General features: G+C 38.9%; 1 protein-coding gene across 1 annotated transcript; it reads left to right on the forward strand.

Annotated features, from left to right (window-relative positions):
• Positions 1–360: 360 nt before the first annotated feature.
• LOC107778247 (E3 ubiquitin-protein ligase RSL1-like) lies at positions 361–5,993 on the forward strand. The gene is made up of 3 exons (XM_016598459.2): positions 361–1,205; positions 2,925–3,694; positions 5,508–5,993. The coding sequence occupies exons 1-3, from the start codon at positions 513–515 to the stop codon at positions 5,695–5,697; spliced, it is 1,653 nt and encodes a 550-aa protein (XP_016453945.1). The 5' UTR covers positions 361–512; the 3' UTR covers positions 5,698–5,993.
• Positions 5,994–17,840: the final 11,847 nt, after the last annotated feature.

Raw genomic sequence — 17,840 nt, forward strand, 5'->3', positions numbered from 1 at the left:
CGAAGTCCCCATTTATTTCCCCAATTACTGTTTATTTTGTTTCAAAACAGTCTTATTTGTCTAAAATTTATTTATAGTATTCTAGATGCTCGTGTATTCGTGACTCTAAGTTTTGGGATATGTTTAGTTTTTGTTGTCCGGTGTTATATCACTCTATTTCAGACTTTTATTATTATTGTTGTCAATGTTTTGTTTTAAATTGGTAAAAATAAATAATTAATCTAGCTTATATTAGCTTGCCTAGCAAGTGAAATATTAAGCGATTACGGTTACGACGGTGAAATTACGGATGGTGACACGAAAGATAACAAATATATGGTAAAAAGAAAGAGAAAAAGAGGGAGTTGTAACTTTTTATGCATATTCAATTTGAGATTGTGGAAATATGGATAGATTACAGGGACATTCTAATAGCGGGAAAGTACTCCAGTCGTTGAGATTCCAATTATTATAAAGGGGTGGCAGGGACCCATTTTTACTACTCCTAAAACACAAATACTGCTTGTTCCAACATGTCATTCGACGTAGACACTGAAGACCTCAAAACTCTCGCCGCCGAGCAACGCCGTGAACTCATGGCGGCGCGTGACGTGGACTCCGACTTGGACTTCGCCTTTCAACTCCAACTCCAAGAAGCTATAAGCGCCTCCTTATCTCTTCAACCCTCCACCTCTACCTCCACACCCACCCCCACTCCACTCCCCTCCAACCCCAACCCAAATCCCTCTTTCGCTGAAGTACAGTCATCAGAACTCCTTAATCTCGAGCGAGAAATCGACGATCGCAAGCTCAGTGAATTGGAATTTCGAAAATTACGCGACGATCTTCACCAGCGAATTCACGATCACCGTGTTGCTCAGGAGATACTTCGTATGCCGGAGGATGAGTGGCAAAATGATGGCGATAATTTCGAGCGTCCGTTCGGGGAAGGCACGTCAGAAAATGTGGACAAGGAGGTTTTTAGGGTTTATTTCAAGGGTTTGGTGGAGAATTATTCACCGAAGGTGGTTTTTGGTGGGATTGGAGTTGCCATATGCGATTCGAGAGATGAATTGTTGTTCGAAATGAGGAAGCCTTTTTATGGAAGTGCGATGAATCGCCAGTGCATTGAGTTTAAGGCCCTTATTGAGGGTTTGAATGCTGCCATCGCTTTGGATTTGAAAAGGGTCGTGTTCTATTGTGATTACTTTCCCATTTTCCAATTTGTAAGTCCCGCACGCATGTTTCATTTTATCAGTTAATTTTGTCTTGGTGTTTAATGTGATTTTCACTTAAGGGATTCAAACTATGAAGTAAACGCATGAAGAAGTCTAAGGGAATTCAACATATATTATAAATTTTTGATGTATAATTCAACATATATTGCATATACATTTAAAAACACAGAATTTTGGCCTATATACAGAGTGTAATTTTCCCATGAAGGGGTAGGGTAACTCTGCTTGGTTGGTCCATAGGCTAGTTATATAAGGGATATAATGCAAGGATTGTTATAAGAATAATAATACCTGTACAGTATTGCTAATACTGCTATTAGTTATCTCATCACCTAACATTTTATCAGTTAATCAGTTAATATTCATGGTGTTTCAATATTGGCGTTGCAATGTGAGGTTTTGTTGTCCATAGGCTAGTTATACATAGATTAGATATCCCAGCACCTAACCTTTTTTGCCTCGGCCAATATTTGAACCCTGGTCTCTTGAGATTCATTCATAATCATTGATCATTAAGTCACACCCTTGGCGGAACCAGAAATTCTTATAAGGGGATTTATACAAAATGTATAAATGCCACATGTAGTATTTTTGAACCACTTGCCACATTTTGTTTTACTTCATGAGGATTCAAAAATTTATATATTTATACACAAAAAATTATGTTTCCCATGCTGCAGTGTAATTTTTGGGTGAAGGGGATTCAATCCCCACTTCCTTACATGTTGTTCTGCCACAGCACCCTTGGGCGCCCTTCCATTCCATTTTGTAGACAGTATTTGACTGGACAATAGAAGAAAGATTAAGATAATGGTTAAAAGATTAGTTTGATTGAGAAAAAAATACATCAAATGCAACATGCGAATAGTAACGAGTTTGAATTCTTGGAAGTTGTGAAAATTGTATGCAAGTGGAATGATGTCAAATGATTCGTGACATCCCAAAATTGAATTAGTGCCGTATAAATTGGGACGAACCGACGAAGGGAGTATTAAGCTTTACACCGTAAAGTCCAAGCAACTAGGATCAGTAAAGAGTTTTTGGGCTTTCAGTAAATCTGTTTTTTGACTTCTGGGACTCCAGAAGATTAGTGACTGGAGCTCATTCCTAGCTATCTACTGGCACATTGTTCTTCTATTAACAAAACATATCAGGTTACATGGTTATCAAAAAATACATATCAGGATACATGTAAATATAATGTTTGTCCAGGTTCATGAAGCAAATCAATACAAGGACATTTCTATGTTCTGGATTAACGAGCTAAAGATTTTCCTGACATAAAAATAGTACGGGATCGCTGTATTGTCTGCCTGGTATTGTGAGAAGAATGATCTCATATGTGTAAGCCTACATAGATATCTGAGGAGCTGTTTAATTGAATGTTATCTCAATTTTACGATTTACACAAGTCAAAGGTTTCCTTCTGCAGTCTTTTCTTTTAAGATACCTTGACAAAAGAATAATTTATCTTTCCTAAAAGTTATGGCTCAAACTGGTTTGTTGCCTTTGTTAATTGAATTTATTTTTGTCTATCAACAGTAAAGGGAAAAAGGGATTCTATACTTGGTAGGGTAAGTTTTAGCACAAAATTCAAGATCTACTACCTTACTGTTTGGTTTTGCAGTCATATCTTGAACTGCTGAATATCACTCAAGCTTTCTACAGTGCTTAATTTGCTGAAATCATGTGTTTTGGGAACTGTAGATTACAGGCCGATGGTCAGCCAAACAGCGGAAGGTTGCTGCTTTACTAAATCAAGTGGTTCTGCTTCGACAAAAGTTTTTGTTTTGCCAGCCTTCATTTGTGTCTCGAAATGAAATTATTTTTGCATTTAAATTTGCAAGAGAGGCAATGGCTTCCCAAATTAAGAAAGTAGCAGAGTCAGCTGCTTCTGGAAATGTGTACGAAACTTGTGTTATTTGTTTGGAAGAGACAGATATTGGCAAGATTTTCTCAGTTGATGGTTGTAGGCACCGCTATTGTGTCTCCTGTATGAAACAACATGTTGAAGTGAAGCTGCTTCATGGTATGGTGCCTAAGTGTCCTCATGCTGACTGCAATTCTGATCTAAAACTGGATAGCTGCATTAAATTTTTGACCCCCAAGTTAATTGATATGATGAAGCAACGCATTAAGGAAGCTTCTATCCCTGTGACTGAAAAAGTTTATTGCCCTTACCCAAAGTGCTCAGCATTAATGTCAAAATCTGAAGTTTTAGAATATTCTAAGGGGGCCTTTGTAGTAGCTGAAAGATGTGGAATCAGGAAATGTACGACATGCAATGGCCTGTTTTGCATCGATTGCAAAGTTCCTTGGCACTCGGGTATCACGTGCTCTGAGTATAGAAGGAGAAATCCTAATCCTCCAGAAGATGTTAAGTTGAAAAATCTGGCAGCAGTGAATTTGTGGCGCCAATGTATAAAGTGCAACCACATGATTGAACTTGCTGCAGGGTGCTATCACATGACTTGCAGGTAAAGACATGGGTGTTCAATTTCCATTTGTTTGACCCAAACATGAAATAAGTAAACTCTCAAATTGTGTAATCACGTTAGTCAAATGACATCCCTTTTTCCTTGATGCAAGTAGTATGTCCTGTCAATATGTTTCATGCTATCTAAATTATTCTTCAGTTTGATGTGATTTTAGGATATGAACCCACTGCTAAACCAGCTTAACCCAAATATAACCATTTGCTATTTATGATCTCCATGATAGTTAGACTGGATCAAGTAAACACTATTAAACTATATGCTCCACTCTATTGTTGAACTGGAAGTTTGTCGCTGCCTTGCATCATCATCCCCCCTCTTCAAGAAAAAAAGATCAAGAATAACCCAACTTGTTGCATGTTGTTGGACATGCCTATTGAACCGAACGATATGGCATCTATTATAGTCTGTTCTACATATTCATGCGTTGAACCAAACCCTGCTGATCTTTTTTTGGTTACTTTTTGACTGCTCTTTCTTTTCACTTGTAACCTCTATTGCAGTATCCATTCTTTCTTAACGTGACTTTGTTGCATGCGAGGCCTCAGCGATAAAATAGTTTGTTCTACATACTTATGCCTGCTATTGATCTTTTAAAAGATATTCATGCTAGCTATTTTTGCACTCTGATTACTTGTTCAATTCCTATTTCAGTGATATTAATAGATCTTTCAACTGTGGTGTCCTGCTCTGGCATTACACTGTTGCTTTCTATTTCATCCCCCATCCCCTCCATATTGGTGGAGCGGAGGACTTAGGTTATCCAGCTGGTTCAATATCCGCTGGACATATTCTTAAGCATTTTAGTGATTATACTTATCAATAAAGAGTATTTTAGGCACCCAAGGGTGTCGCCTAGTGGTCAATGAAGCCTGAAAGAACCTTAAGCTCTCAGGTTCAAATCGAAGAGGTGGCAATAAAACACTAGGTAATTTCTTCTCATTCGTTGAAGCCTTGGTGGGAGTTACCCGATACCTATATTGGTGGGAGGTAGTAGGTATCTAGTGGAATTAGTCGAGGTGCGCAAAAGTGGTTGTACACCACTATAATCAGGAAAAGGAAGTACGTTAGTGAATATATTTGTGCAATATTTTACTGGAAGTTTACTCTCCGGGTTCAGTGTAGAGGTACATGTTTCCAACGTAATGAAAGTGTGCTACCTCTGGTCTTTGCGGATAATGGGAGATTGACATCTCTTGTGTAAGCCTGGGTTCTTATACATACGACTACTCTCCGTATTAATGTCATGACATTGGATGAACTCAGAATAAGTATATCGGTTCTTTTTTTCTTTAACAATTCTGGCTAATATGTCTTGGTCTGTTTTTCAACTTATGGTAGTGACCACTTTCCAACTAACACTTGTATGTACGGGTTAGTACCTGCACTTTCTGCTTTAATTGATCATATTAGTACCCACAGATAATAAACATCTTTTATTCCTGCTCTGCATTGGGAGCCATGTATAGGAGGTCGATAGATTATTGCATATGAATTTATTTTTACCATTAAAAAGTACTCCTATGAGATCTTAATATGTGCTACAGTGCTAGAAGGACAACCAAAAGTCTGAGGGGGTAGAGGTAGTGACTATTATATTTTTTATTTTTCTGTGTAATAGAGCCCGAAGACCGAAGATGAACTAGTGATCTGTTCTCTTAGATGTTTCGCTCTTCCTCACTTGTGGTCACACGTGATACCTACTTGACTACTCAATTTCTGTCTCTGTTTATTACAATTGTGTAGTGTTGTATATATATAACTATATTAACAATATTTTTGCCTGTTTGTACAGATGTGGCTATGAATTTTGTTATACATGCGGGGCACCATGGAAGGACAAGAAAGCATCTTGCTCCTGTAAGCTTTGGGACGAGGATTACATTTTAGATTCTGATGAAGATGATGAGGAATTTGATGATGATGATGAATTTGATGATGATTATTATGAATCCGATTCTGATGATTATTTTGGAGTGTTGTAGTGGCCTGCTTCCTGTTGCATCATTCCTTATGGTGGTACTTGACTATACTTACTGAATGTACATACTTGTCTATTCTGAATATTTGGTCAAGCTGGGGAAAATTTGCTATAGAAATTAGCACATTTTGTGGCGTATTGTCTTATAAATTGATTATGTGACGTGAGTCATGGTCACTCCGTGTCTTTTTTCTTAGCGCTTTCAGATTTCCTTTCTTTCATTTTTGGCGGTGAAGCCCGAGAAAATTGTGTATTTTCAGATTTCCTTTCTTTCACAACATGTCTTTTTTCTTAGCGCTTTCAGATTTCCTTTCTTTCATTTTTGGCGGTGCAGCCCGAGAAAATTGTGTATTTTCTGAAGGAAGCTTGGAGGGCGCACTTTTTATGCTCAAAAACAATCATCCTTTGATTATAAAAGACTAAAATTACTTATTTCCTTTTTTAAGTACTTCCTCCTCCGTTCGCTTTTACTTGATCACTTTGAACTTTTCACGCATACCCCTTAAGAAACAATGATTGACATGAGTATTTTACCACAATATCCCTATTAATTAATACATAGCCTCAATATTTAAAACCAAATTCCCATACGCAATTATTAGAGCTAATATGAAGTTCCGCATATTAAGAAAGCAATATTTAGAGAAAGAAGGCCAACTTCCAACTGGACTAAAGTGTGATTCCGGACTAGTAGATGATGTACACCTTGCGAGATGCTTGCCTTAGAATTGTGATGTATATTTGCTCTACTTTTGTTCCTGGTAAGGTTTCTGAATCAATGCGTGTTAACAATTTCACGTTCATATACCAATAAAGAGTCAAAGACGGTATAATTCATACTTAAAAGGGAATTGGGTCACAAATATTCCTTTACTATGCGAAAGGATCATTTATACCCTCTGTTGATATCCAATTTTTCCTCACATATTTTAGACACGCATATATACTTTCAAAATAGTACATATGCAGTTATAAGCATGCATAAGTTATTTTTTAATAATTTTTTCATAGTTTTAAAAGCTCCAAATCAATGTATTTCTTCTCTTTTATTATATAAATATCCAATAATTATCCTTCAAATTACTTTTGCGATGATTTAGTCATCTAAATTTATTATTTATGCCAACATAGTGTTTAAATATTTTTAGTGCATTTTTTGTAATTACATTTACATTTTTTAGGCTAAATTGCACATCTTTGCCATAATAGCTCATACTAATATCTAATTACTTTATTTATGCATAAACTGGTCTTTTATAATTTTAAAATATTAAATAACTATTTGAAATCATTTTAGTATACAAAGATATTTTTTGGTATTCATTTCTTATTTTTATAAATTATTTAGTTATTAAAATTAGCTATTTAAAATTTGGCCCTATTTTTATTCAAATTTGACCCAATCAGCCCAATTTTTAACCTAAACCTACCAAGCCCAAAACTTAATGCTCGACCCGGCCCCAATCTCATTCAATCTCGGTCGTTGATCATAGAGATTAACGGCCACAATTAACCCTTTCCTTTTTTAACCAAACGACCCCCCAAAACTCGGCCATTTTCTCACCAACCGTCGCCCTAAAATCCCTTTCCTCTCCAAAAGCCTTCAAGCCCTAACCCTAATTTACCCATATTGCCCGTCATCTGCTGCCTTTCATGGTGTTTTCCCACCACCATTTGGCCTCTAATGGCCTCTCTTACGTTGGCATTGCCATCTCTAAGGTCCTCCAGGGACCAGGGTCAGTCCGCTTGCATCTATGGCCCACGATTTTTCATTTTCTCTAAACTAGGGTTTCCGGAAATTTCTTTTTTTCCAAAACATTTGATAATTTTGAGTGTTTAATCTTCTGTTTCCTATATGTTTTAACCGATTTCGTTACGTTTGCTCTAACCTTAACTCGTTTATACTAAAAGCCCTAATTTTTCGGCATTTTTTGTTTGGTTTCTGAGCTACTTGTGTACTGACTTTGTCCTTGCTTTGGTTCTGTGATTTTTCTTTAGCCAATTAGATGTCTTGTGATTTTCTTATCCTAATATGCCTCTACTGAGTTTCTTGGTTCAACTTGTCTACTGACTCTATATGTCTATGTTCATTCCGACTATTCATGGTAAACCAATATTTTTCTACTTAAATCAGTGTTGTTTTGAATTTTGATTTACCAATGTGTGTTGAGCCATGACTATTCTTTCCTTGCCTGTTTGGATTGTCTGTCATATTTGCTGACTCTTTACGTGATTTTCTGTTAAACCCTGGACTATTCTGAAGTTCTTATTTTGGTTTGATTGAAACTCTTTTATTTAACAAAACCTTTGATTCTTACTGCTCTACTCGGTTTGATTAAACTTCTTGCCTTAATTAGTTTTCTCTTGCCTTATTTGTTATTTGTTAATTCTTGCCAATTATTTCCTTAATTGAACTCATGTTCTTTTACCCCTAATTACCTACTCTATACTCAAGCCTTACTTGATTCCCTTCCTTAAATATCTGTCATACTTTTACCGTTGATTGATTATCCCTTGATTAAGGGGAAGACTTACTGATTTTACGTGTGTGACTGATTTTGTGAATTTTTCTAATTGCTACATAATTGATCCCTTGCCTTATTTTGTTTAACTCTTGATTATTATATAAACTCTCTCTTATTTTAACTTTTGGACACGAACAATAGTTCAAAACTACCATTTTTACACTCTAAAAAGGCTCTCTCTGCTCTCCTTGCTACTTGTGATCTCTGTTGTTCTAGCCAGCTGCAAGTCAAGGCTAAAAATTGCACAATACCTTTCTCACTTATTGTGTTTTTTCATTCTTTAACTAGGTATGCTTCTGATTAATTTTAAGAATCAAAACCTATGTATTTACTTACTGCTTTATTCCATATAGCCTGAGTCCATTCTTGCCCCTGTTTACTGCTTACCCACCATGCCTAATACTGCCTATTCAAATTTGTAATTAGCATGTTTACACTTTACTTACTTGTTTTCTATCTTGTTTAACATGTCTACATATGAAACTAAGCTTGTTTGACTGACTACTGTTTATCTAGCATGCATGGACTCTGCCTTTGTGTAATTAGCATGCCTTCACATATTGATACTTGCCGAGCATGCCCATCTAAGTCTTTGCATGTTCTGTCTCACTCCTGCTAAGTTAATTACTCTCCCTAGAATGGCTTCAATATGTTTCTGTTGTGATCTTTGCTGCATGACCTGCACTCTACCTACTAGTTCTATAGAAGCCCCTCAAAAATCTATGTATCATGTTGTTTGTGTGCTTCATTAAGGTGTACTCTCTATGTTCTCAATCCCTCTTCCCTTGTGTGAAGGTTGCTTTCCAAAGTACTCCCTAAAACTGTTTGTTTCATGAGTTGTGTTCTGATTGCAAAATTGTTTCTTTACACTTTCCTCAAACGATCACTAATGGTTTTCAGAAGTTCTTTTCAGTCCTAAGACCTTTCTTTTAAACTTTTTCAAACCGTTATGCACTTTCACTTATCCTAGAATACTAGGTCCTGCCCCTCTGGTATGTGTACTGCTTAGAGACCCTTGAGATCTATTTGAACTCTGTATCAGGGCTGGCACTTCCACACTGCACAATAATCAATTGTTATTTGAGAAAGGTATAGGTGTGAGCACTGCCTGGGATCCTTGAGGTCCTTAGGGAACTCTAACACACCTAGACATGAAATTGGCTATGGAACTTTGGCATTTGAGACTACTAGAGGTTTGGAAATCATTTGGGCTCCTCAGGCTCCCTATAGATTAATTTTTGTTCTATTTATGTATTTTTATCCAATTTATTGGTCTGTAATAATTATTGTAAACAAACAGTGGGGTGACTAGTAAAAAGGAAGGGTAGTTATATACTGTGGGTAAAGTTGGGTAGATACCATGCCTATAGGGTCCATGTTGATATGTTTGTTAGATAACATGCCTATAGGATCTGCTTTGGTTTAAATAAGTTCTGTTTGCTTTACTTCCACATAATTAGAAGCCATGCCTATAGGATCTAAATCAGCTTTATAATTAGGTACCATGCCTATAGGAGTTAAAATCAGCTTTAATAGAAATCATGCCTATAGGGGTTTCACTTTGGTCGAATGAATTCTACTTGTTTCACATTATGTTTGATTAGAAATCATGCCTATAAGACTTAAAACCATTTTGGTTAGAAAATCAGTTTAATTCATGTTTATTCTGAATCAGTTTAGTTAATTAATTTGTCCGCTCCTTTAGTAAGTTTTCAACGCTGCCTTAATTAATATTACTAGAGAACATGCCTATAGGATCTAAACTGCCGTTAAAAAAACTGTTTGCTGTTTCGTTGCATTCTTGATCAATAATAGATATCATGCTCCTAGGATATCACTATTACGCGTCTAGGCAAGTCTGTAGGGCGAATAAAACCCTGTAAACTATAAAACTGCGCCTTGTTATTTGAGACTGCTCACATTCAACAGGTTTAAAAGAATTAGTAGGCAAGTAGGATTCAGTTCTTTGACACTTTGGTCCTAATTCAATATTGTATACTCTCTGCTCACCTAAATATCATGTTCTAAGGTTTTTCTCCTAAATCCCTGAAACTATTTTTTGAGACGTGCACTTAGTTGTTCTGTTTGCAGAGGTAAAAATGTGAGCCTTTAATTGTTCCCTCTTTAAATGTAGTCCTAATTGTTTTGATTGACGCTTAGACTTTTCTCCTTTAAATACCTTAGGGTGGTGTAGAACTACCTAAATTAGAGGTCCTAAATACCTCCAGGGCCACAAGGAAGGGGCGGGTGCACGCATAGGATATCTCTCAAGGTTGCTAGAATGCTTTAGGCTATGACCAAGGGGAGGGAATTGGGTAGTAAAGATATGATGACTACGCACTAATGTCACGTGTAGCCCCTCATTAAGGAGTGATTACCGGGCATTGTATGGGTATGATCTTGTAGGCTAACCAACCTAGGACCCCTCTTTCCCAACTCCCGTTGTTTAAATAAATTTACTTTTCTTTATATATGTGCAACTTGTTCAAGCCTTTTCCCTTATTTCATTACTTGAATCATACATGTGCTTAGAATGTCAAAACATGCCTTTACTTACAAGTATGTGTTAAAACTGTTTATTTGTTAAAATGACTAATTCACATAGTTTAAGTTCGGTCGGGACCCACCGTTGTGGACCGCGAGGGGTGCCTAGCACCTTCCCCTCAAGGTTATTTCGAGCCCTTATCGTAAACCTCTGGTAATGCAAACTAGTCCATGAGTTAATTGCTTAAGGTGCCCTAACGCATCATAATCCGTTAGGTGGCAACTCTTCAAATACCCAAATCCCAAAAGGAAACAAGTTATTTCCCCCCATGAATGTCGAAACTCGGACTTCCCCATCAAGGGAAAAAGGGGGCGCAGCAGCATGGCGACTCTACTAAGGATATTTTAGGCTCTTACCATAACGAACTTATCTTTTGTAAATTAGTCCAAGCATGCTCTATCTCATATACCATTTCCCCGTATTTGAATTTAACTGTCTATTTTCAAGCATTTATGTTTCTTTTCCTGAAACTGACTTGTCTCCTTGTTTTCTTTTTTTGTTATTGTCTCTTTAATTATTTAAATACTAAATTTATTAAATTCTTACATGCAAATACTTGACAACATATTGCTGCATAAATCATGCTCAACATCATACTCCACTTGTGCGTAATTAATCTTATAGAAATGCTTGATGAGTGTTTGCGCTCTTCCTATATATCACCCCTTAAATTCGGAAAGGCGTATTTGCAGTAAAACTAGTCGATCAGCGGTGCGTTCGACGGTTCCATGCATTTCCCCCTCGAGTTGTCCGCTTAAGGGTACCAGTCTAGACCTCTATAGCAACCTTACTCTGATTAAATTGTACATGCATCATGGTCAAACCTAGCCGGGTTAATATGTTGTCCATATAATAACCCTTTAAGACAAGCCTTGTCCAAAAGTCCATCGGGTTTTCCATAATCCCAATGGACATAACCACGATTATGTGCATTAATTTGGAGAAATAAGTGCTAATATGCTAATCATTACTGTATAAATAGACGAATCTTGAGAGGGAAAGGGCCTAACTCTCTTTATTTTGCAGAAAATGAGGCACGAGGTCCCTAGATTCGGTATGTTAGCACACCCTCACTTTTGTAGATTGGTGGAGGGATCTTCCTTCATGTGACCAAAACCATGTGAAACGAGTCTTAGAAAACTTGCCTTCTTTGATGGACCTTCAGCTCACCAAAATGTTGATCGACGTTGCAACTATGTTCTGGGACAAGGAAAGAGTTGTGTTTCGTTTTGGTAACATAGAAATGACTCCCATTCTAGAAGAAATACGAGGATTTGCTGGGTTGCCTTGGGATAGCCCTATTCTGTTAGCACCCAAAAACTGCACTGCTAGGGGATTTCTGAAAATGATGGGGCTAAAGAAGAATGACAATTTGAAATGCCTAAAGGACTTTGACATACCTTTTGAGTTCCTTTATGAAAGATACGGGCATAGCAGCTCCTACCGCATTTTTGATGATGAGTTCTCAATCACTTCTTTAGATTGGATTCATCGTAGGGTCTTCGTGTTTATTATGAATTTCTTGGGCATACTGGTATTCTCAATCCAAGGGGACAGGATCCATACTAGATTGGCCATGGTGACCAAAACTCTGATGGACAGGATCGAGGGAGAGACATACACTATCGTCCCTATGATCATTGCAGACATGTATCGGGCTTTGTAGCGATGTCATAAGGGGTTCAAGTTCTTCGAGGGTTGCAACTTGCTGCTACAAGTTTGGTTGTTGGAACATCTCCAAAAGGGACAATACCGTCAAGAATTTCTGCGAAGGCCGTGGAATGATCATAAATCCTTCCATCACCCCAAAAGAATGAACTACATTCCAAACATGTTTGCTCAGTCAGAGGACATTATGGGATGGGTACAGCTTTTCGAAAATTTGACTGAGGATCAAGTCTAGTGGATGTTTAGGTGGTTCCCTACCGATGAATTCATCATCAAATCTAGGGATTTTCCGTACTTGGTGTTGATCGAGTTGAGGGGAATATACCCTTATGCTCCTCTCAGGGTTATGAGAAAAGTAGGAAGGAGACAAATCACACCACGGGTTGCTAAAATGTGTCACTTCAGAGCCAATTTTCAAGGTGACGCTATCCCGTATAAGAATGAAACGCAACACATGTGGACCTTAAAGATTATTGTGGAGAAAGATACTATTGAGACAGACCAATATCACGCTGGGCACTCATACCTTTACCCTTCGTGGTTGGAGGACAACATAACTGGGGTCGTTGAGCCAAGGGTTGGGCCAGGAAACAGGGTCATAGACAAGGTTGCTGAAGCTGAGGTGAAGTACAACAAGCTGCAGAAAAGAGTTCGAGAGTTTGAAGCCGAGCATATGGCACTTCACAAGGATGATATGGAAATGATTAACGAGTGGAAAGAAAGAGCTGTTAAATACAGCGACTGGCTGGAAGACCTGGAGTACAATTTAATGGAGTTGGAAGGGAAGATGAGAAAAAGGGTCACTGACTGCCAGAACGCTGAAGGAAATGAAGGAGGGCATCTTGCAAGGGCATTCCTGATGTTGAACCTGCACGAGTTGGGAGAGTTGATCGACAAGAGCATCCAGTCTGGAGAGGGTCCTTCTGGGACCAAGTAGATTAGATTTATTTGTTTTCCTTTCAAATGTAATAAGGCCAAGATCCATTAGTGACATTATCTTATTTAGTTCGTTTTGGTTCGTTTACCTTTACTTTAATGAAATGAGGCAATTATTGGCACTAAATTTCTCCAAATTAATTTGTCGCTAGGCCTACCTCGGGCACAACGAGGCTCCCAAATTAGGACCCGAATTTACGTTCCCGTAATATATGTTTAAATACTGCAAATATTTCAGAATCCTCATTGATTTGTTTACCTTTTTGGTTTCTTTATTTCTTATTCTCATCCCCTAAGGTTGGTTCGCTCATACTGGCATCATCATCATATCACATCAGATCTAGAGGCCCTCCACCTCCTCCTCCTCCAAGTAATACAAAAGTCAAAGGAAAAGCAAAAATGGACAATTTAAGTGGAATTCAAAAGAAGAATGCTGAGAACGCAGAAGCTTCAGATGGTCGGAGTACCCCGACACCAAATGATCTAGTCTTGGGGTTGGAACAAAAGATATTAGAACTACAGGGAGAACTTGAGCAGGTCCGCAACTTGGTAAACTTATCACTCACCCTGAATGTTCCCAACATCAACCAACAAAACACAAAGAACCCAGTACCTCCCCAAAACACACCAAGCCAATATTCGCAAAACCCTCCTGCACCACATCAATACGCAACCCTACCCCAAAATATCAATCCCCTACCAATACCAACTCCGCCGCAACATCACCATTAACCAATTCAGTACCCACCAACCACCACTTACCACACTCCCCAAAACACACCACAACTCATTCCCGATCCTCAAAACTCAACTAATGACCATCATTACACCCAAGTACCTGGCACCCATCAAAGCAACCCTATATATGTGAAAATCGTGCCTCACTCTATCCAACCAATCTTCTATACCCCAGAATCCTCCGAGAAGGACCTGCTCATTAAAAACATGGCTGAAGAACTAAAGAAGTTGACAAGTCGAGTTCAGGGTGTCGAAGGCGGCAAGGGAATAGAAGGTTTGAACTATGAAGACCTATGCATACAGCCAGATGTAGAGCTGCCAGAGGGATACAAACCTCCCAAGTTCGAGATGTTTGACGGTACAGGTGATCCCATGGTTCATCTTAGGACCTATTATGACAAGCTTGTCAAGGTCGGGAAAGACAAAAATATCCAGATGAAGCTCTTTATGAAGAGTCTTACTGGAGATGCTTTGTCCTGGTACATCAGTCAAGATCCCAAAAAATGGTCCAATTGGGTGAGTATGGCATCGGATTTCATGGGTCGATTCAGGTTCAATACAGAGAATGCACCAGATTTTTTCTACATCCAGAATCTTAAGAAGAAACCCACCGAAACCTTCCGTGAGTATGCTACTCGTTGGAGGTCGGAAGCGGCCAAGGTCAGGCCATCTTTGGATGAGGAACAGATGAACAAGTTCTTCGTCAGAGCACAAGATCCGTAGTATTATGAAAGATTGATGGTTATTGAAAACCATAAATTCTCTGATATCATCAAGCTTGGGGAAAGAATTGAGGAAGGCATCAAAAGCGGGATGGTAACGAATTTTGAAGCATTATAGGCCATAAATAAAGCATTACAATCAGGCGGCATATCAAAGAAAAGAGACGTTAGGGAAGTAATGATAGCTCAAGGTCCGAAATCTCCACTTACATATCAAACACCTCCACCCACATATCAAACACCTTCACCCACATACCAAGCACCACCACCCACATACCAAGCACCACCACCCACATATCAACCCTCGTCTCCCAGATATTCCCAACCAGCCACTACCTATCATACCTATAATTCCCAACCATCCCATCTCCAATCACCTCTAACTCGTTAAAATTTTCCAAGACCACGACCAAACTTTGACCGTAAGCCACCCAAACAGTACACTATTATTGCTGAACCCATTGACCAGCTGTATGAAAGGTTGAAAGCTGCTAGTTGCGTCACCCCTATTCCCACTGTGGAATTAGAGAACCCATCCCAATGGGTTAACCCAAACAAAACATGTGCATACCATTCTGGTATGAAAGGGCAAACTATTGACGAATGCCGAATGTTGAAAGATAATATCCAGACGCTGATTGACAACAAGGTCATACAAGCGAAGGAAGACACACCCAATGTCCGCAACAACCCCCTCCCTGATCATAGGGGTGGCGGGATACATGTGATAGAAATGGATGAAGAATGGGATCCTGGGGGTAAATTAGGCTTATTCGGGAAGGCGGTGACTTTAAAATTGTAGTCACACTTACTCCTATTGTAGTACAGACTCAGTCACCAATCGAGGTTGAGGTAGTTGCATCAGTTCCATTTGAGGTAGAGATGGCTCTGCCTATGGCCACCCCTGATCTATTTGAAGTAGAAGTGGTCACGCCTTTTACAGTGATAATATCAACCACACCTCCTTTTGACTCAAAAGCAATACCCTGGGATTATGTTGCCGAGGCTAGGCAAAAATAGGGGAATCCGATGTTGCGCAAGGAATGACCAGGACCGGGAGAATCTATACACCCGAACACTTGGGAGGACCAAGTAAGGATGTTAGTGCTAAGCAGCCTATTATTGAAACAGGACCAGAATCCCCATTGATCATTTAAACAAAACCCCAGCTCAGATATACATACTGTCACTGTTGCAAAATTTAGAGGCACATAAGAATACTTTGATGAAGGTGTTAAGTGAAGCCTACGTACCCAAAAATATCACCTGCAAAGAGATGGCCAATATAGTAGGAAAGGTGCTGGAAAGTCATAAGATAATCTTCCACGAAGATGAGTTGCCACCTGAAGGGTTGAATCACAACAGAGCATTGCATATCACAGTGCAATTTGAAGACAAATTCATTGCCAGGGTCTTGATTGACGGAGGTTCAAGCCTCAATATTTGTCCGTTGGATACTCTGAAAAAACTGGCAAAGGTTTCCATGAAATATGGGCAGGGAGCATGAATGTGAAAGCTTTCGATAGGTCCCAAAGGGCCACGATTGGGGGAATTAACATTTGTCTACAGATGGGGACAACTTGGTTCGACGTTGAATTTCAAGTGCTCGACATATCGACCTCATATAATTTTTGTTGGGCCGACCATGGATACAAGCCATGAAATTCAAATAGAATCGTTAGGGGGTGATCATTCACGGAGATGGGAGTAGCCCTATTTACACCAGTCAAACCATCCTGATTATTGGAAGTAGAAGAAGGCTAGGAGGGGAAACCTATCATCACATTGAATGTGTTAATGTCATCGAGAAAGATAAATGGTGGAGCAGTAAAATAGAGAGCATACTAGCATGGTCTGGGTATGAGCCTGGCAAAAGGCTGGGGAAGAATCTCCAAGGTATTACTAAATCGATACAGCTAAAAGGTCATGGTACTACCTTTGGGCTCGGATATCAATACACATGACAAGAGTATAATGATTGGTTGACTCCATGGCACGGGCTGTATTACCCTCTCGAGCAACCAGTGCCACGACTAGATCAAGCTTTTCACCAAGCTGATACAATATGGGGAACTGCAGAAGAGGAAGCATTAGCTGGACTGAAGAATCTATTCTTGGAGGACGAAGACATGGATTGCAGTGCAATAATTGAGGAGGAGGAGGAGGAGGAAGAAGGTCTCACTATTCAGACTGTGAAGAAAGGACCTATTCTCAGGAACTGGACCGCCACACCATTCCGGGCCCGCCGAGTCCCTTGGTAGCTTGGCAGATTTTATTCCTATAGCCATTTTAGGCATTTAAGATTTTCAATAATTTGTTTTCAAGATTCACTTGTTTCAAAATAAATGCTCGATTTATCGAGACGTACTCGTTTGGATGTTTTAAGTATTAATCAAATACATTGCTCTTTATTATTTATTGTCATCTTTCATATTTTTCTTTCTACAGCGTTATTGTTACTTTTCCTGATGAACTGGTGACTGTGACATGTAATGAGGCAACGCAACATGAGAATAGTGACTCGGATGAAGAAGATGAGATACCTGAGGAAGTTGTCAGGGAGGTTGAAAACTTTGAGAATAAGCCTAAGTCCCGGACGAGACCGAAGCAGTAAATTTAGGGGACGCCGAGACCGTCAAGGAGACTCGCATCAGCATTCACTTATCACCGACAGATAAAGAGGAATACATTCATTTCTTAAAAGAGTATGAGGACATTTTTGCATGGTCATATGATGACATGATCGATTTAAGAACGTCCATAGTGGCTCACAAGTTTCCTACCAAATCATGTGTCCGCTAGTAAAACAGAAACTCGAAAAGTTCAAACCAGACATGAGCCTAAAAATTAAGGAGGAAGTTACCAATCAAATCAAAGCCAAAGTTCTCAGGGTGGTTGAGTACCCAACCTGGTTAGCTAACATTGTTCCAGTTCTGAAGAAAGATGGGAAAGTCCGAGTATGTGTTGACTATCAAGATTTAAACAAAGCAAGTCCCAAGGACGACTTTCCACT

Source organism: Nicotiana tabacum, chromosome 18 (assembly GCF_000715075.1).
Source record: "Nicotiana tabacum cultivar K326 chromosome 18, ASM71507v2, whole genome shotgun sequence".
Taxonomy (NCBI): domain Eukaryota; kingdom Viridiplantae; phylum Streptophyta; class Magnoliopsida; order Solanales; family Solanaceae; genus Nicotiana; species Nicotiana tabacum.